The sequence below is a fragment of the Dicentrarchus labrax genome, unplaced genomic scaffold (genome assembly GCF_905237075.1).
Source record: "Dicentrarchus labrax unplaced genomic scaffold, dlabrax2021, whole genome shotgun sequence".
NCBI classification, from domain to species: Eukaryota; Metazoa; Chordata; class Actinopteri; family Moronidae; genus Dicentrarchus; species Dicentrarchus labrax.
Genome location: NW_026136704.1, coordinates 23111660 through 23131545, shown reverse-complemented (window position 1 = coordinate 23131545; position 19886 = coordinate 23111660). Strand labels below are relative to the sequence as shown.

The 19886-nt window shown below is 40.1% G+C and overlaps 1 protein-coding gene across 6 annotated transcripts; it reads right to left on the bottom strand.

The window, feature by feature from the left end:
* Positions 1-71: 71 nt before the first annotated feature.
* On the bottom strand, positions 72-19054 carry sytl2b (synaptotagmin-like 2b). Of its 6 annotated transcripts, none has more exons than XM_051396977.1 (20): positions 18801-19048; positions 17330-17509; positions 15470-15630; positions 14784-14895; positions 13166-13214; positions 12933-13035; positions 12409-12841; positions 12122-12327; positions 9018-11543; positions 6977-7090; positions 6835-6885; positions 6638-6732; positions 6427-6543; positions 5169-5338; positions 4468-4570; positions 4179-4340; positions 3865-3949; positions 3621-3723; positions 2402-2607; positions 72-824 (listed from the first exon to the last, which is right to left on the bottom strand). In XM_051396977.1, exons 2-20 carry the CDS (start codon positions 17428-17430, stop codon positions 676-678), a joined length of 5046 nt encoding a protein of 1681 aa, XP_051252937.1. In that variant the 5' UTR covers positions 17431-17509; positions 18801-19048; the 3' UTR covers positions 72-675. The 6 variants fall into 6 exon arrangements, with proteins under 6 accessions (XP_051252937.1, XP_051252938.1, XP_051252939.1 ...); XM_051396978.1 differs by having other exon boundaries at positions 17330-17503; XM_051396979.1 differs by having other exon boundaries at positions 18905-19048.
* Between the last annotated feature and the right edge of the window lie 832 nt (positions 19055-19886).

Genomic DNA, 19886 nt, shown 5'->3' with positions numbered 1-19886 from the left:
ATAGTGTTAGAGGATATAAATCTAACAGCTGCTGTCCCAGACTTGCCTGTGTTTTTTGGTGTTTTGTTACATTTTTTTTTTTAAGTATATTTTTTGGGCTTTTATTGCCTTTATTATAGTTGACAGCTGAAGACAGACAGGAAAGTGGGGCAGAGAGTGGGGATGACACGCAGCAAAGGGCCACAGGTCAGATTCAAACCCTGGGCCGCTGCAGCAAGGACTCAGTACATGGGTCACCAGCTCTACCCACTGAGCTAACCGGGCACCCATGTGAGTTGGTTTTTAAATGTTTTTATTGGCCATTTAGTGTAATCGCTGCATGGTTTCATGATTACATTTCCTTGCGTGCCTCAGTGCTGCAAACACATGTACCTGCAGGTGTCTTAAATTTCTTCTTTACAGCCTGAATAAGAGCCCACAGTTGTGCCAGTTACTGGATTTATACAAAATTCACTCTCCAGGGGAGTTTCCAGGGGTGTTTCAATAGTATCATTTCACCTCTTCCTCGAGCACCTGTGGACTTTGAGGAAGATGTTGACAGAAATGTTCACAACGCCACCCTGCTTTGTTAGGTGGCATAACATGCTGCTGTAATTTATATCAATGCACTTTACTGTGGTTTTACCTCTCAAAAATACACTGTCTTTGGAGTATGACAATTTGGTATACTTTTACTTATTTAAAAGCAGTTTTGGCAGAATTCAGCATTCTTAACGGGAGTACGTCCTCCACCCATTCATTCGGGGTGGCCTTTATGCGCTCCCATAGGGCCACCTCATAGGGAGTTGAGTCCATCCAGTCCACCACTGCCCCATAACTTCTGCCTACAGGGAGACATATGGACAAATACAAGCATTAAAAACATGCAGTGGTGTAAAGTAACAATGCAACTAATTTAACTCATGTCCACTGCATTTCAGAGTGAAATAATGAACTTTTTAGCAGCAGCATACATTCATTTCACCACTGCAGTTACTAGTTAATTTAAGAATTCACATGGAAAACATAATAGGATAATCTTCTAAATGCATCACATTATTAAAGAATAAACCAGTGGTTCCAAACCATTTTGGCTTGGGACCCCTTAGAAAAAAGCAGCGTTTACTTGGGGCCTTTTGTCACATTTCAGATGTCTATAAGTTCATAGCAGTTCCATCAAAGTAATATTTCCCCTAAAAAACTTCTCACATGGTTTCATTTAAATAACTGTTTGAAGCCCAAAGTGGTCAAATTATCCAATATTTCACAAACAAGCAGAGATCAGAGAAAAGCACAGCGCCAGCTCAACCAGGCGAGCTACCAATTCTTCCTTTCATTTAGGACTTTCTCTCAATTTTTACTATCATACCTCTGTATGATATTCAGCTGTTTATATGGAAGTGAGCGGTGGGAATGCACAAACATAGCGCTGCATGAACTCTTCCCACATACTTTCATCTAGTAACATTATTTAAACAATTCATGGCCAGTTTTACGATGACGTATTGGCATGTTCAGTAAAAATCTACGTGATAAGACTTTTGCTTTTTGAGATATGATTGTCTGTATAAGGGGTGCCATGGCCAGGGTGTTTACAGCCGGGGAACACCCGCACAGGTGTCTGGTATTTGGCTGATTAGACTTCTCAGGACTACAGGTCAGTTTTCTTGGATGACACAGACATTTATGATCTCATTCACTATCGGGGCTATACAGGGCTTTTGCCAGCATTTGGTAGTTTAGTGGACTTCATCCAACAGTGGAATATATAAAGAAATGTACAACTGATGGTTATTAACCAAGACCTACCATCATGTATCCAAACAGATACATTTAGGAATCGACAGAATGGTATTTTGAGAGTTAAAATCTCTAAATTCTGATGATTTGCTTTTTTTTTTGTCTTTTGTGATATTAACCTGAATATCTTGGGGTTTTGGACTGTTGTTCTGACAAATCAAGCAATTTAAAGATGTCATCTTGAGCTTTAGTGAATTGTTATGGCAATTTTTTAACTCTTTTTTTTAAACTATTTGCTGACCAAACAATAAATCGAAAAAAATAACAGCCAGATTAATCGACAATGAAAATTATTTGAAACCTGAAAACTGTACACCATTTTGATTTTGTCATCTGGCAGACAATACTGTCCTCTAAATAGAAATCTCTCTTTCTATATATATACTATGTAAGTGTATATACTGTAGTAGTGAATATTGAATAAGTGAACAGTTTGGTAGCTCAGTGGTTACCGCTTTTACCTCACAATGAGATGACCCTGGTTTAAAGCCCCTCTTCAGATTTTTAGCCACCTCTGCTCTTTCTCAGTGAGTTGCTTTCATATCGCAGCAATAACGCCACAGTTTATATATAAATCAACGCTTGATTTGTTAGAGCTTGTGTATTCTTAAGTAGGATGTACCTGTTCCAGCTCCAAGCCTCAGGCCCCCTAGCAAGTTGCTGGCTAGCCTGTCTCTGTCCCAGACAGTGAGCTCCACACAGGCTTCTGCTAGATCAGCCTCTCTGATGCCATCGTACACCATCGTGTGGTTAAACGCTGGGTCTACTGTCCTCCGCAGCACGCGTGTCTTCTGGCGACTTTTCCTGCTTGTGTCTGGCAGCACAAAGCTTGGGATGAAGAGGGAAAGGAAACATGTTGACTCATACAGCGGAAAACTTCAATTAAATATGCCGTAAAGGAATTTTTTTGACATTTTGGGAAATACACTTTCTTGCTGAGAATTAGATGGGAAGATCGACACCTCTCTCATATCAGCCTGTTCAATATGGAGCTAATGTTACAGCCAGGAATGGGTTAGCTTAGCTTAGCATAAGGACTTAAAACAAGAGGAAAACAGCTAGTCGAGCTCTGTCCAAAGGGTTATTATAGTTTTGTATTTTTCATTAGTTTTTAATTTTCATTTTGTTTTAAATTTAAATTTTATTTTAAATTTTTGTTTTCAATTAAGTTATTTTCAGTTTGTTTTAGTTTTTTCTATTATAATTAATACTGGGGGCATTTGTCAGAAGCAAGATTCAAGAAGTTCAGTCTCAATATGCACCAATGCTTTCTCATGCTTGTTGTGTTGACAAATTTGATTAAATTGTCATAGACAAATGCTGAATCCACATGGGTTCAGGCGATTAATAGCAGAACGGGAAAAACAAAACCTGCATTACGATATATGTTGCTATTGTTTACAAAGAATATAATAAATATATTAAATTAAATGATTTTGCGTATTTTATGTAATTTATTAATTATTAGGGTCTTGTTGTCCAGACCTATCGTCCCGTTCTCATCCAGTAACATGACATCCGGTTGGCCGTCCACTGTTACAGGGAGTGGATACACCAGGAGGCCAAGAAATAATGTAGCACCTGTCCCCCTGTAGAAACCTAAATTGTTGTTTTTAGGCTACTGTTTTTGTACATATTAAACAGGTTAATTAGTGTTAACGTGTTAATTAGAGAATTTGTTAATTAGTGCTGATAGGGGATTCACATTTGAATTGTTTCCAGTGTACAGACGTTAAGAATGGTATCAATCTTCTCATTTAACTCTCAGTAAGAAAGCAACTGAGACTATTGCCCAACATGCAGAACAGTTTCTTGAACTAAAATGGATGTTTTGTGCATACCACTTTACATATGGGTCAATGGTGGCCCTGATTAGAGGCAGGTTCTTGCATTCCTTTACCCAAATGTGAATCTCTCCAGTGTTTGAAGCCTCCTTAGCTAATCCTTTGAAGAAGAAATGACAAAATATACAAAATATTTAAAGAACCATATCTAGCCTGTACAATGGGTGGGATTTTGGATAACTAAAATTGACATAAAAAACAAGGCTTGTTTTTATAAAATAGAATAAAACCGTGTGCCGACCTTCGCTGTGGATGATCTGTGGCAGGAAACGTACGGCTAGTCTCATCTCTCCTCGACCATTTGATGGTGCTAGAGTGGGTATAGTCTGAAACGTTTGACAGAGTATACATTACAAAAACAGTAGATCCAAAATCCCTAATGAAATTCCTTTGTACACAGGTTATACAATAACTACAGTGCATGTGATACAACTAGCTCAAATAGACTTTTGGGAAATGAGCAGGCTGACCACATTCTTAGATAACCCGCTGTTATTTGATGAGGAAACAACTGCTGTGGATAAAGCAGCCTTGTGTGTGTGTTTTTCTTCTTACCCTTGCTTTCAGGGCTAAGTAGTTCATCTGGGTGTGGTCAAAATCCCACTTGGAAAGATCCACGTCTACCTCGCCCAGGAAACTGTTCCTGCCAAAGGTGTCGTGATGCCAAACGGAGAGAATGAGTGTCTGGGTTCTGAGGTACTCCATGCGAACACGATACTGTAAGGACGGGGAAGAGCAAGCAGCTTTTGTTTGTTGATTGTCATGCTCGCCAAGTATTACGCAGTACAGCGTGGGAAAGTGTGTATGTTTAGTTCTACTGGCTTTATTATATGTGGATTCTTACCCTGAGGATCTCGTTGAAAGTTGGATTTAGCGTCTTCTTTTTTACAGATGTTTTCCTCTTTCCAAGATTAGCTTTGTCAGGAACCAAGTAGCTTTTGACGTACCTTAAAAAGTAAAAAAAACAGCAACTTCAGTATATAATACCATATGATCTGTGGCTACAGTTATTGACCTTTCTGATTCACAGAAACAACTGGTAAACTAAAATAACTAACATGTCAAGAATGACTTCCACCATGAGCATTTTTTACATTGTATACTTTTTGTAAGATGTAACCCTAGACATATTCAGTTCTGCTGTTTCCATCACCTATTTTTTCTTTAAATGACACTCATAATTGAAATTTATAATTGAAATTAATATAATAAATTAATGTATATGTTTGCTTGACCGCACCAAACTGTGAATTCCACTAGAGTCAAAAATGAATCTGGCAGCTAGTGCTTGTGGGACAAAAAAACTAAATAACCAAGTTGTTAGTTCACCAAAATGGATCAATTTATTGAACAGTTAGTAGGATTCAGTCACCGCCAGCTACATCCAGGATATGACTTAAAACCAACTAGAGTGTATGTAAACAAGCTATTTCTCTTTCAGTGTTAATTTCAGATAGTCATTCGTCTTACTTAGCAGCCAATGAACACTGCAGACAGTATAGAAATGTTTATCCTCGATTATTATGATAATAATTGAGTACTCACGGGTCTGAGCGGCCCCTCTTTGGGTCGACCGCAGCCAAATCTCGACACTCAGCCACAAAGATGTGAAACTCTCTGAGCCTCTGAATGTAGTTGATGGAGAACTGGATGTTTCCCTGAACCTCCACATTCCCAAAGTCCCCGCTGTACATGGTCATCACACTTCCACTCAGCTAGGACACACAAACAAGTATAGGCAAGCATTTTATATCATCGGTCATAACTGTTATCATTATATAATGTGTTTTATCTTAAAAATAAGTGGCTTGTATTTTATGAAAATCTAATGTATTACCTAGAGATAGAGGCCAGGGACAGAGCTACCACTTTAAAGGTCCAGTGTGTAACATTTAGGAGGATCTATTGGCATTAATGGAATATATTATTCACCTGAACAAATTTTTTTTTTCATGTTTCAAGCATTTTCGTTACCTTAGAATGAGCTGTTTTTATCTACAGAGGGAGCGGGTCCTCATCTAGGGTGTCTGCCATGTTGAACCACCATGTTTCTACAGTAGCTCAGAAGGGACAAACCAAACACTGGCTCTTGCTAGGGCCTTTTGCATTTTGCCACCATAGTTTCTCATGCATGCTTGGAGGGTAAGCGGTATTTAGTCGGTTGATGCCATTAAATCCTACGCACTGATCCTTTAAAGGGGAACTCCGCTGATTTTACACACACAAGTCTGTTTACAGTCTTGTGGGGTGCTACTAGGTAGCAGATAGTTGGATAAAGCCACTATAAAGCTTTTTGTGGCTCCAGCAAGTGTGGCGCATAGTTAAATTAAAATAATCTGGGGATGTTTAGTTAGACAGAAGTGAGCTTACCAGCATGCAGCTCGGGGCTATGTTAGCCACTACCAGCATAACATGCCTGAATATAGACTAAACTGTTGGGGGTAGAGTTGCATTGTGTGTAATGTAGGTTCCAGATTTTTTGGAAGAATGCAAAATGGACGACATCTCTGCATCAAATTAGATTTAGTTTTGTGAGTCTGACAGTGTTATAGTAGAACGATGCTAAATTAGTGGTACTCTTTTAATGATTGTTCTGGACCTTACTTGAAAAGCGTTTGTTTAAACTCTTAGACACAACATGTATTGTGTTGACTGAAACAGCGATACCACTCCTAATGAAAAAACAAATTATGGGTTAATGTCACAATTTAAGCTTAAAAGCCAAAGAGCAGCACAATTTAAGAGAGCAGTGTTTGAATGTGAAGCATGTGTAAGTATTTCCTGCGGCTGTGTGTGAACATACAGAAGACACAGACGCCATGCCAGAGGAGCTGGTGAGGTTAGTCAAAGAGTTGCCCATCATTAGTCTTCCTCGGTCGTAACTGTCCTCGCAGTTGGAGTCAGTGTCTCTGCCAACGTCCTGAAACACAGACAGCAGCCGCAGAAAGCTCTGTGCACAAGGATGCAGAGCAGGCTTTAACCTACTGGACAAAAAGATGCAGGCGTGGTTTTACCTCCTTCTGTAAGAACGAAGGAACTGATTTGCTCATCTTCTTCAGGTGCTCCGGATCCGAAAATAAGGATGAGGAGGGTGATGGGATGGATGAAGCTAAACAGTGGTGGATTGGGAAGCAGAGGATACAAAATCTTGACTCATTTGCCACTGTGCTTGCAACAATATCCATAATGAAAATGAACATGCAATTTTTACCATCACTGATTCGTCTCATGTCGGCAGTCGGGTCTTGCCTTCTTTCTTGTCCTGTGAAAAATAAATAAATAAATAAATCACAGTGATCCAAAATAATCTGCACATATGGACAATTTGACCTGGAAGTTGAGAGCATGCTCACGTGGTGACAAGGATGCTGTGATGTCCTCCATACTTTTAGCCAGATTTTTAGGCCGTGCTTCTGCTCGCCTCAATGCTTTCCTTACAGGGTTTTGGCCCTCATCGTCATTCTCCCCTACAAAAAAAAAAAAAAAAAACTCTAATCAACTTTACTTTTTGTTTGTTGGTTTACAGTCGGGACAGGCTCAGATTAGTAAGTAAACAGTGATACTGAACACACATTATGTTAAACAGAGGACAGAGTCTTTGTTTTAACTTCTAACTGCTCTTAAAATATAATAATGAGTTGGTATTTTGAGACAATATAAGGTGATCTGAAGATTATTTTACTTAAGCAAGTCTATTGCTCACAGAACTCATGTGTCTATAGTTATAATTAGGGTTGTAACTATCTAACCATTATTTATATAACTGATTAGCGTGATTCTTTCCCAATTTATCAATTCATTGTTTGGTCTGTAAAACCTGTGAGAAACCTGTGAACATGTCCATCATAATATCCCAGAGCACAATGTGACATCTTTAAATGTCTTATTTTGTCCAACCCACAGTCTGAACCCCAAATATATTTAATTTACTATATTACATTATGTTAGACGAAGGAAACAGCAAATCCTGAGAGCCTGGGTGCAGCAAATGTTTGGCAGGCTATCTTGCTGAAAAAGGGTCTTATAATTGATAACAAAATTTCAGCCCAACTTATAATCAATGAAAATCTAAATATTTGTGGTAATAATGCAGATAATTAATGGTACTTTTGTAATATATAGTGTATGCTATTAGATATGAGTCTGCACATGCTTGAGTTTGATTTGATTGTTTTGGTATAGATTTATTAGCAAAATAGGATGATTTGCCACTGACCTGTCTACATTTGCAAACATAAAATGCTGTGTGCAATAACCAAACAAGAGTACATCAAATGTGCAGTTCAGTACAACTCAGTATGTACTCTCTGTAGTGTGTTTGAGGCATTTATAGGTATAGCTGCTGCTTCAAAGCTATTAAAACTTCTGTGAAAGAAAGCTGACATTAGTAACTGCTGTTACAGTTGTAGGTTGGTGAAATGTGTTTTTATCTGTGTGGTGTCAGTTAGGTTAAAGCAATGTATCTTGCCCAGCCCACAAATTAAACATGGGCAGCTGACCGCAGGTGCACACTGTGTTTACAGAGATTTGCTTCTGCCAACACAGATAACCCGACACAGACATGATATCAAGGATACTGCTGGACACAACCCACAGTGATAATAATGAGTTTGCAAACAGCAGGAGTTACTACTTCAAATGATTGTCCATACATTGTAAGACTCATGTATATATGAAATTTATAAAACAAAACATTTCTGTTAGATGCTAGCTGTAGGAGATCTACATATTCATTCATTATAAACTTTTACTTGACTAAACTTTACTCACTGCGTTTGTTTTTATTCTTTATTATTATCCAAACTTGATTTTATTCTATACCTGTGTTGTAACACTCAGCATCTTAATGCCTCACAGTAAATAATACAATTTCAAGTAATAACCTTTAATTATTTAATTTGTTTACTGTTAGTCTTCATGACTGAAAGATTAGACAATACATTTTGTGTAAAGGAGTGTCTGGATGTGTTCTGAATGTTTTTCAGTTTTTTTATGTTACTTTGGCTACTTTTTAGTGTATTTTATCTGGATTATTTAAAATCTATATAATAAAACTTGAACTGAATATATTAAAAAAGCACTATGTACAATTTATTTATCATTACTATTATTAAAAATACTAAATACAGACTTATTTTTAAGGTCAAGAATAAACTTCCATGTCCAAAAAAAGGGATGTTTACCTTACTTGTTTTGAGCAGAAGAGGCTTTCAGACATTAAGACAGGACTATGACTTGATAGGGTGAAAATTGCAGTTTCAAGAATAGCTTATATTGGCTGGTTTAGGTAGCAGGCATGCTGACATTTATTTTTAGATTCTTATACTTTGACTTACAGTGAAAACAGCTTTAGTTACATGTATTACACTGTAAAAAACTGAAGTTGGTGCTCACGGTTTGAACTATTCCTCGAGTTGGACCAGGTTTCTGATGTGCTGCTGACAGATGACTCCTGGCCTGTGTCTGAACTGCTGTAGTTTGCCCACAGGGGCCGCTGACTCGTCTTGTTTCCCTTCCTGCCGTAACGGTCGTCTGAGCTCACTGGAGTGCTGGCTCTCACCGGCCCATCCAGGTCAAATTCATACCCAGACTTGCCCTCTGATCCCTCGTCCTTAAGAGCTGGGACGAAGGAGGTGTGGACGCTGGTGTCATCTGTCATGCCCAGGTAATGGCGGTAGTCTCTGGGAACACATGCCCGTGCACGTGGAGTCAGAGTCTCACTGTCCTCTGATGCTCTTCTCAACATGGTGCCCTTTTCAGTGTTCTGCCTCTGCTTCCTGCTCTGGGAGTGAACAGGGCTTACATCCATTTTGAGCTGGCTTTGATCTTTTTCATCAGGAACAGTCAGAGCGAACATGCTAGTGGCCCGACGCATTGAATTTCCACGACTGCTTGAATTGCTAAAGCTGTCTTTTCTGGTCTTAGGAGAGCGAGTCTCTTTTCCTGAATTGCTTTGTGGTTTCGTGGATTTTTCCTCTCTATTAGAATCTTTTGAGCTCCTTTTGGACTCTCTCTGCTGCTCAGCTGTTGTATAATTCCACAGGTTGTTTTTGCAGTCACTCGCTCCTCGTGACCTCGTATCATGAGACGACTTTGATCGATTCTGAGAAGGCGGAGATGATTTCATGACAGCTGGTCTTGTTTTCTCACGGTAAATCTCAGGGTCACCACACTTTAACTCCTGAGATGTAAGCTGGGCACTTGTTGAGTCTTTCCTTTTGGGGCTTTTGGGTTTGTCAAAGGAAAATGATCCCTTGGTATCTGACGTGGCCTCGTCCCAGAACTCACGCAGAGTGTTAAATTGTGTTCGGCTTGTGCCCAGACTAGGGGACGACTTTTCTATCCTCTGATTCAACGGTAGGACAGTAAAATTTTGATTATTTCCATCAGCGTCTTCCTCATCACTGCCTGAAAAATTTCCAATTGACCTCAAGTCGTACTCCGACTTTGTAAATCTTTTATTCAGTTTTGCCTGATTCGCACCACGAGCGACTTTACCATCCCCAAGAGCTTTCGGTTTCCCGGTGTAAAACATGGGCTTGTTCCTCTCCTGCTCCCAGAAAGATTTGAGCTGCTTTATCCTCTCTGCAGTACTTTCTTGATGTGGTAAACCTTGTCTGTTTGAGTGAGGACTGCTGATTTTGTCTTTATTAGACGTATCTTCCTTTCGTTTTGGAGACATGCTGGATTGCATGCTCTTATCTTCACTGTCCCTCCTCTTAACATCATCGCTTGAACTTCTACGCATTGGTGGTTTGTTTTGGGTGATCTGTATATCATTCCCACCTTGCTTGTCCATATATGGGCTGTTTCTGGACAAATAGAGCTTCTCAGAGTCTGGACTGTCCCTTGTTTGGAGATCTATATCCAGTTGAGACGCAGGAATAGTCTTGGACAGTTCGTCTTGCAGTGGCGTTTCATTAGATTGGGAAATACTGTCAGGCTGTGGATTTGGTTTGACTAAGGAGATGGTCTCTGAGTCTGGACTCAGTCTGGACTGGATGGCTGCCCTTAGCTGTGGACTGAGTCTAGTTACACTTAAAATCTCAGTGTCTGAATCTCTTCTGTCAGCTACTTGGGGTCTGTCTACTAACTTTAAATAATCTGAGTTGTATGCTGGGTCGTTATTGTTCCTTTGTCTGTCTACATCCTTGTTATTATTATAATGGACATTGTCTCCTATATCTTTTTGTGGACTGATTACCAGCTGTTCTCTTTCATCTCCATGATTTGAGGCGTACTTATCATAACTCCCCTTCCCATTGTATATTCCAGGCACAGAGGACATATCAGACACGGGGGGTTTGTTCACTTTCTCCTCGTCTTTCTCTGCTGTGAGGCGAGCAGGTTTTTGTGCTTTGTCGTTGGCCGTGATTGAGTTGCTGATAAGTATTTTAGGACCCATATTGCTTTTCTCCCAGAACGACTTCAGATGAGCGATTTGCGGTGGTTGGCTTTCATTATTATCTACAAATTCCTGTGACCGCATTCTTTCTCTGGTATCTTTCGTCACCTCTTCTTGTGTTTTTGTTAGTTCCTTGTTGCCTATTCTGTCCTTTGTTCTTAACTCTTTACCCTCATTGGACTGTTTTTGTAAGTGACTTCTCTTCATTTCAAGACTTTCTTTCTTCCTCTCACTTATAACATCCCCAGCTTCTTTTCTTAATGAATCTTCACCTCTTAATTTGCTGATTTCTACATGTTTGTGAGGGCTCTTTGTGGCCTCTGGACCATCATCTGTATTTAACCATTCACTGCTGTCTGTACTACGGTTGAACCAGTCCAGCACCTTCACAATGGAGTCTTCATCACCAGTGGGACTCGTAGTCTGGGTGGATAATTTAAATCCATGTTTCTGATTTGATTTCTTGTTAGACTTATCAATGAAGATGAGGTCATAAGATACTGGAGGATCTGGATCTGAAAAGAAAGGTATGAAAAGAGAATTTAATCCTGTCAAAATGAAGTCAGAAAGTGATTGCTGTCTGTCCTGCAGAAGGTTCGCCTTATCTCCCAGGAGCCCACTTTTTTATTAACCAGACTGTAGCCACTGTGCTAGCAGCACTGTGAGGCATGTTAACATGCTCTCACTGACAATGCTGTCAGCTGATGTTGCTGATGAAGCGCATATACTGTTTGTACCATGTTCAGTGTCTTAGTTTAGTGTGTTAGCTAATCAGCAATAAACACAAAGTACAGCTAAGGCTGATGGGGAATGCAATCAGTTTTGCTGGTTTTGCTGGTACTTTAGTCATAAAACAAAGTATTGCACAAACTGAATTTCGACCTGATGATGGTCCCAGAAGAAAATAAGGGATCTCCAAACTTATTACAAGTAGCAAATTTCATAGCACTAAATCCAACAGTTGTTGAGACATTTCACTCAAAACCATAAATATAAAATTAACCCTGGGTCTCCAGCACTAAAACAGCCTCCAGCAAGCTCCAAATGGCTAGTACAAACTTTTAACTGAGTTATTTCTTGTTACTGAACTCACCCCCAGTGCTTTGAGGCAAACTCAGCTCATCCTGTCTCATTGCTGTTCCCGCAATGCTGCTGTTTTCTCTGTCTGAATCCTGAATGCTGCCGGTGTGCAGGATGTTCACTTCTGCACGTTCCCTGTGTGTCTCATCCTCTTGTTCATCGTTCTTTTTTGGGATTTCTCTGTCAGTGGACGCATCACTCCTGGTGTACGTGGCTGGTCTGTAATTGTGTAGGTGGTGAGTTGCAGAGGAAAGATGAGAGGGCTTAATAAAAGTTTTTAGGTGAGAGTTGTTCACTGACCTGTCTCTTGTTAGAGAAGGTGGGTTTCTTTCTCTCTCCAGACTGGAATTAGACGAAACCTGAGACACATCACAGAGTGGCTGCGGGGAGTTTTCATCTAGAGATTTGGATGGTTGAGCAGACTGAGATACTTGATCAGAAATTACACTTTTCTGAGGCATTTCGTCTTGGCCCTTCGGGTAGGACTGGTTAGAGCTCCCACTGGACCCTCGTTGGAGGCTCGGTCTTGGGGCAGGAACAACGGCCGCTGACCCTACCTGAGCATCTAACCCCAGGCCATTGCTGTCCGACTGAGTGGATGTACGTCTTGAGAGAAATGTCCTCTTCTTCGGCACTGGCCTGAACCCTACAGATGAGCCCTCTGAAGTAATGGAGCCCCCTGAAGTCTGACAAGCGTCTCCCGCTGGGTGGCTCTTGAGCGGAGATATGGGCTCTGAGGGAAACACAGAAGAAAGGATCATGTAGTAAATGTCTATCTCACAGCCTCATAAATGTATTCGTCTGTTTCGAATTACAATCCAAACCTGTTTCAGACGACTCCTGGTCCCGACTGGTTGACATGTCATTATTATTTTCAGGTGGCTCAACAACAATGAGGGAAGCACGGTTGAAAGGGTTGTGCCTTGGCTTGAAGGAAAATGTCAAGAATTAATGTTTTACATTACAATAACCTCAATGTGCCTGTAACAAGATTTCCCCAATGAAAGGAAGAAATGTACCGAAAAAGACTGATCTGTTCCGTAACACATATGCTTACCGTTCTTGGAGAGCGGACCGCTGAATTCAGATTCTCTTTTTCTGCATCACTGAGGGAAAAAACAATTTAAACATTAAGTACGGAAAGGTGAGTTCAAATATAAGCACTGTAAAGCATCAGACGAGGTTACACAGAGGCATTTTAACATGATGTGCCTGCTGGAAAACATCTCAGGAGCAAGTATGCTGTAATGTGCATGACTGGGGCTTGCTGACTCGTAAATAACGCTGATATCAAAGAGGATAATAACTCTCCAACTGAACCTACCACAATATCAAAGGAATTCCAAACGTATGAGATAAACTCACAATATCTGGTATTTTGTGGGTCAATATGACTCATATTACAGGAGAGCAAATCTTTAATTTTTGATTAATGAATGATAAGACGCAATATAACACAGGAACTACCCAGGAACATAGCATTATCAGATGACAGAGTTTAAGTAATTACATTCTTGAGTCTTTTGTATGTTTAGGAAATTTGTCATTGTCTCCACAAAGTACAGAAGCTTGGCCAAATCAAATATTGACTTAACTTGTCAAAGAAGGGTGTTACATTTTGTCTTGTTTGCCAAGATTTATTCTGATAGACAAAACATCTTCCTCTGGAGTTCAACTGGACTTAATAACACACTGTGAAAGTATTCAGGATGTCGTAATAATCCAGTTACTTAAAAAAATGATAGAAAAATATCAACATAGATAAGCTACTGGTATTCCACCTCAGAACAACAGGAGAGTAACATCCTGATCCTTCTCGAAATAACACAAACAGTTATTTCTCATTTAGAGCAATTCTTCTGGGAGCTCTAACTGAACACTTTGCTAAACAGTCGGCCTGTTTTTTCTGTAACACGTCAGACTACATCCTGCAGTGTGGTGAGCTGTTAGCTGCTGCTCGGCTATAAAACTGACATGTTCCTAGTTAGAACCACCTATGTTTACACAAGCTGAGTCACAAGACACCACACACACGGCACACACACACTGCACTCACACAGACACACACACACACACACACACACACACACACACACACACACACACACACACACACACACACACACACTAATAGAGTGAGAAAGAAACAAAGTATTTTAACTTAATTTAGCTATTTAATGTAATCTGAATTGGCACTTTGTAGTAGCATCTCAGCCTTTACTGTGAGATTTAAGAGTGGAAACACCCATACAAGACTCGATTAAGAGTGCTGAGATATGTGTTGGACAAATCAATGAAGTGTCTACATGAAGACATCACTCGCCACCTTTTGAAATTTCAAAACCTTGTTAACAGTTTAAGGTTTCCACACCATTTCACACCACCTCAGACCACACTGAACAAAGTCAGCACTGCGGCAGGCTGAGCACGAACATGAAGAAGTTACAGACCAGGGGTCTCAAACTCAAATTGGTTTGGGGTCACCACAGGTATTGTTGTCTCATAGGACTTTTAGTTGCATGTAAAGGGGAATTTAAAATAGAGAAAAGTCTATTTGATATTTTTGACATCATGTTGCGACTGGAGGGAGAGGGATGGAGGGCTGGAAATGGCTTGTAGGTCTGGAGTTGAGACTCCTGTTATAGAAAGACAGGGAATAAGAAAGGGCTGTGTACTTGATATCCTGCGGCTGTAGTGCTTCCAAACATCTGGCAGGTTTTGGCGGAGCGACGATATCTGAACCTCGACTGCTGGGTGCCTTGGATCTTTCAATTCTAAGAGACCCGTCTGCAGCAGAGAAGTGGAAAAGAGCTGAATTTACAAAAGTTTATCAATACACAGTTTTAAAATGCTGTATTAGATTTTCGGGCCCCATTTATCTGAGATTCAGTCACACCATAAGCAAGCCTAAGAGGTAAAAATCTAAATGTTATATTGGTATATTTCACCTGTTATCCAGAAGCCACAGTAATAGTTTTGTGATCCCACAGTTGTCAACTATCTGCTCCGAAGGATAAAATGTTAGCCTGGGGCCAAATCATAAACTTCAAATCCAATTTTTTCACCAACTGTGCCACTTTACTCTGATCTTCTTCTTCGCTGTAACATATAAGTCCACTGTGCAGGCATCAGCAGTGGCCATCTGTGAAAAGCTCAGATTTAAACTTTGGTTTCACCCCAGGCAAACATTGTATCCTCCGTGGCAGACAGTAGACATCTGAGAGAGCATAGAAATACCTCTGAAGATGCAACCTGCTGCTAGATAACAGGTAAAGTTTCTGACAGAATCACAGAGTAATGTACAGGCTGAAAACACATGCTTTAAAACAAGCCCTTTGTCAACAGTTAAGAATGAACACACCTAATACAGGTTTCTTCTGTTTCATGGAGGCCAGAATGATCTCAGACCCGTGGATCTTGTCCATGTGCCTGCGAGACTTGGCCTCGTAAAACCACTCTCCGGTCAGGTACTTCCGCTTGATCTCCGTCTTTGAGCCACTGTTCAGTATTTTCTCCAGTTTGCTGGAGGGGAAACACAAAAGAGTCGTGTGCAAACGCTTAAACTGAGAGGTTTCCCTGTCTTTTTACGCAATATGTTAATTCTAGCTGAAGTTATTTAAAAAAACACACAGGACACCGTACCTCTCCAGCCAAGTGGCTACGGAGACACAAAAAGGACCCTCTCTTGTGAATGAACAAATACAAGACGGCGCTTCCTTTAAGCTACACTGAATCGAGAATCTGACACCGTTTGAATTGAGTTTGAGCAGCACTAATCTCTAAATATGAGGTGAAATATAAAGCCAGCGGTGGACAAAGAAGAAACAGACCACAGCAGGGTGTTTTGAAGTTGTTTACGCCACATGCGTGAATGAATTTCTGCTCAACTGGAGATTTTAGATAAGGGTTGGAAAATAGTAAATGCATTAAAAATAAAATGCACAGGATCTTTCCTATTGGTACTCAGATCCTGTGAATCTTCCCCCGTTGTTTTATTTTATTCATTTGAACTTCTGCTGCTTATTTTTATCTTTACTGTTTTTAATCTCCTGAGGCAACTCATCTTAAGAAACTAACCATGCTATCATATTATTATGACATATATTATCATAACGTTAATGAATCTATTCTTTATCATGCCATCTATCCCTCTTCTGCTTTTCATTGCCTCACTATCAGCTTTATATAACAGCTGCACATGATCTATCGAAAAGGAAGGAATTCGGAAAACATTTCCATCAAGTTCAAATTAAATCAAATGCATTAAAATGACCACTCCAGCTCATCTTTCCCCCTTGACGGAGAACGACGGCGGTCATGTGAAAAAAGGGTAGCACATTATTACAGGCTGTTGGCTTAATCCTTTTACACTAGACTGGTTGAGACACAGCGAGCATTCAGCCTCCCGCTGATGAAAAACCTGGCCGGCCAATTCCATTAAACTCACAATGAAAAGCACATTGTTTCGTGACATTCTCGACTCTTGAAAATCAAAATGAAACACATCTCCAAAGAGGTTTTTTTTCTCTTCTTAGTTTACATGCATGGTTGCATTTGGATTGAAGTTTTCTACTTCTGTTTCGGTACACTGGAGAGGTCAGAAAAGATACGAGGCCCTTTTGTTTGCCTTAACAAGCCTTTGATATACACTGTGAGGAATGTCTGACCCCTCCCAGAGGCTAAACAGAGAGCTTAGAAATGACTGATTTCTAAGTTGTCTTTAATTCCAAGTTGAACGGAGGCAGTATCGGGATTCACTGTGGTCATCACACTCTTCACAGGTTAGGTGTCCCTCATCACTGAGGCCTTTAATGGTTTCTATTCCTGTCGGTCAGAAGCAGCATGATCCTTGGCTGTAATCTAATTCCACATCTCACATTGAGGCATCTCCGCAATGGAGGCGACGTCTGTATCCGTCCAAGCTGTTATTGTGTTATTCTATTATGGCCAGACATGTATCATTTTGACCGGTATGTTTACTGTCCAACAAAGGCCTCTTCTCACAAAACAGGCATTGGAAGGACTTATTAAATCAATAAAATGACATTAGCTGAATAACATGACATTGGCTAAATGTCACAGAAGACGTTTCTGCTCATGTAAAACAATCCGGGAAGGATTCTGTTGGACATCTGAAACATTCACCACCTTAAATAAAAATCATTGTTCCAGGATGTCACATTTCTTTTGACTGCCATACATGGGAGACGCATATTTCTACCTGATTCTCTCTTCCTCGGCCTTCTTCAGTTCAGCGTCCCTCCTCAGCACCGTCATTATCACCCCCTGCTCCTCCTCCGTCAGGTGGCTCAGGTCAATCATGGTTCCTCCTCCTTCTTCTCTCAGCAGGCAGGTGTGGAAACACTCAGCAGCAGCTAACGTCCACCAGCTGGGTCTGTTGCTGTCAGACAAATCATGTCATTGTCACATCCTTAAAAAAAAGGCTTTTGCTCACTGTTTCCGTACAGTTTAACAACCTTGTTTATGCCAAGGAGAGGTGGTTCCCAATCTCTTTGTCTTGTGATCCCTTACAAAAGAAGCAGTGTCTAGTTGAAGTCTTTTGACACATTTCAGATGTCTACGTTTTTAGCAGTTCTCCTCAAAACTTCTCACATGGTTTCATTTAAATAAATATAAATGATCAAATATTTCACAAACAAGCCAAGATTCGAATCAAAACAGATTTGTTTAGCAGAGCCTGGCCCTGGTTCTGCACCATAAAATAATAACAAGTATCTTGAGGGTTTGCATGTTTATTTAGGTTTATTTGTTGACACAAATGTTAAGACAGCTCTACAGACTCTACAAAGTCAAAACACCTTGACTTTGTAATACAGTCACTGACAGTAATAGATTGGCCACTCATACATGTCTTTGTACAGCTGCAGATTCTGAGATAAAGGTGAAAACGTTTCTGAAAATGTTTCCTCCAAGTTGTTTTTCTAGTTTTAGCAAACTAAATTTAACTTGACTTATTTGATGACACTGTTTCCCGGAGTTAAATCTGGCTTTAGAGGGAGCACACATACAGTTTTTACTAAATCTCTGCCTTAAATTACAGAGGGATAGTCAGTTTTGTATTTGCAGTTGTGAGTGATTTTTGTCTGCATGAAACTCTAGCAATGGATTGTTAAAAGTAAAAAGGATAGAAACAGTCATGTGACTGACAGTGGTGTAAAGCATATTCACTCAAGTGCTGCACATAAGTACAATTTTGAGCTACTTGTGCTTCCATTTTCTGCTAATATCTGCTGCTATACTATAGTATTTGATAACCTGGGTTACCTTGCAGCTTCAGAGTATTACAAAATATATCAACAAATAAATGATGATGTAATATTATTGAAATAAGTATAACTGTATAAAGATCACTAAAGCTCCACCTATACCTGCTTATAACATTGCAATGCATCAATCATTATAATCCAATAACATAATGTATATTATTCTGAAATTGCCCCCTCTGCATAATGAGTACTTTTACTTTAAATACATTTTAATGCTGATACTGTTGTACTTTTACTTCAGTAATATACACATATATATAAACGTTATAATGCAAGCAAACGTTAATAAAAGTGACAAAAGTTTACCTTTAATCATTCAGAGTACCACTTCCTTCCTTCATATCGCTCAACGTGTCTTTAGGCATCATTTACTTTCTGACAACAAGTATTAGACATGTCACCTACCTTAAAGGACACCTGCAGACTTCTCATAAACTGCTCTTATAACTCCCATCCTGATGTGTCCGTTTGAAAAAAACAAAACAAGGTGAAAGAGTAAAAGTTTTCACCTCCTCCACAGGGCTGCTCCTGCTCCTGCTGCTGGATGCGCTGGACTTGTGGGACAGGAGCTGAGGAGAGGAGGGCGGACTCAGTCTTCAGATGGGGAGGACCCGACGTGTGCAGCGAGAGGAAACAGCAGTCAGCCAGCTGAGCACATTACCGCTTCCTTTCAGGCTGCTGCAGCAGCTTATGATTTGAAATGAAAGGTATGCCTTTATTTTATTTATTTTTAAATCAAACTGATGTGTGTCATCTGTGCTGTAATGGCAGGTCGTGTCCAGCAGGTGTCCTCAGTTTCCACAGGTTGATATCTTCAGTGTGTTTGACAAAAGGGTGTAACATCCCCAGGCCAGGAGAACATGGGGTATTTCCAACAGTAATTACACGTTCACAGTGCAAACAATACGTGTGGAAGCCTTAAAGTTGCCTGAAGTACTGCAGTATTATCTCTGAGATCCTGATGTGACTCCAGGGTACATCCATTAACACCTGGTTTGTTGTTGATCTCCTCAGTAAGACCAGAATGTGACAGAAGCTGGGAAAATACATTGTGGGATATTTAAGGGGACCAATTTATAACTTATGAGTTCAAAAGAACTCTGGGTTACTTAATCAGTGCAACAGGAATATGTTTTTCTTTCTTAATCTCATTTGTGACCATTCAACGAGGCTCGGTTACCAAACTGAACAAAAGCGGACGACTGTCCTGGGAGGCCGGGCTTCTGAGGCCCTCAAAAACCTGTTGTAATTTGATTACTTGTGTAACACAATAAGATCCTCGAGGTGGGTCCTGCTTTATCACTCCATTGGGTCTCTGTCTTGAAGACGGGCCCTGTATATACCTTACATGGTGCATATTCTTTACCCAATTGCCACAACAAACCAGGGATCACGTATGCCCCTGCAGTAATTTACAGCATGAACAGACACAGCCGCTACAGTAGATTCATAAAATGACAAAAAGTGTGCCTCATGCAGACAGCATTTATT

Excerpts from the sequence above, each read along its gene's own strand:
- sytl2b (XM_051396977.1), bottom strand. The coding sequence starts at position 17,430 with ATGATTGACCTGAGCCACCTGACGGAGGAGGAGCAGGGGGTGATAATG. Across the intron at positions 15,631-17,329 it reads GCCGAGGAAGAGAGAATCAG|CAAACTGGAGAAAATACTGA; the intron begins GTAGAAATATGC and ends TTTCCCCTCCAG. Across the intron at positions 825-2,401 it reads GAGGCTTGGAGCTGGAACAG|GCAGAAGTTATGGGGCAGTG; the intron begins GTACATCCTACT and ends GTCTCCCTGTAG.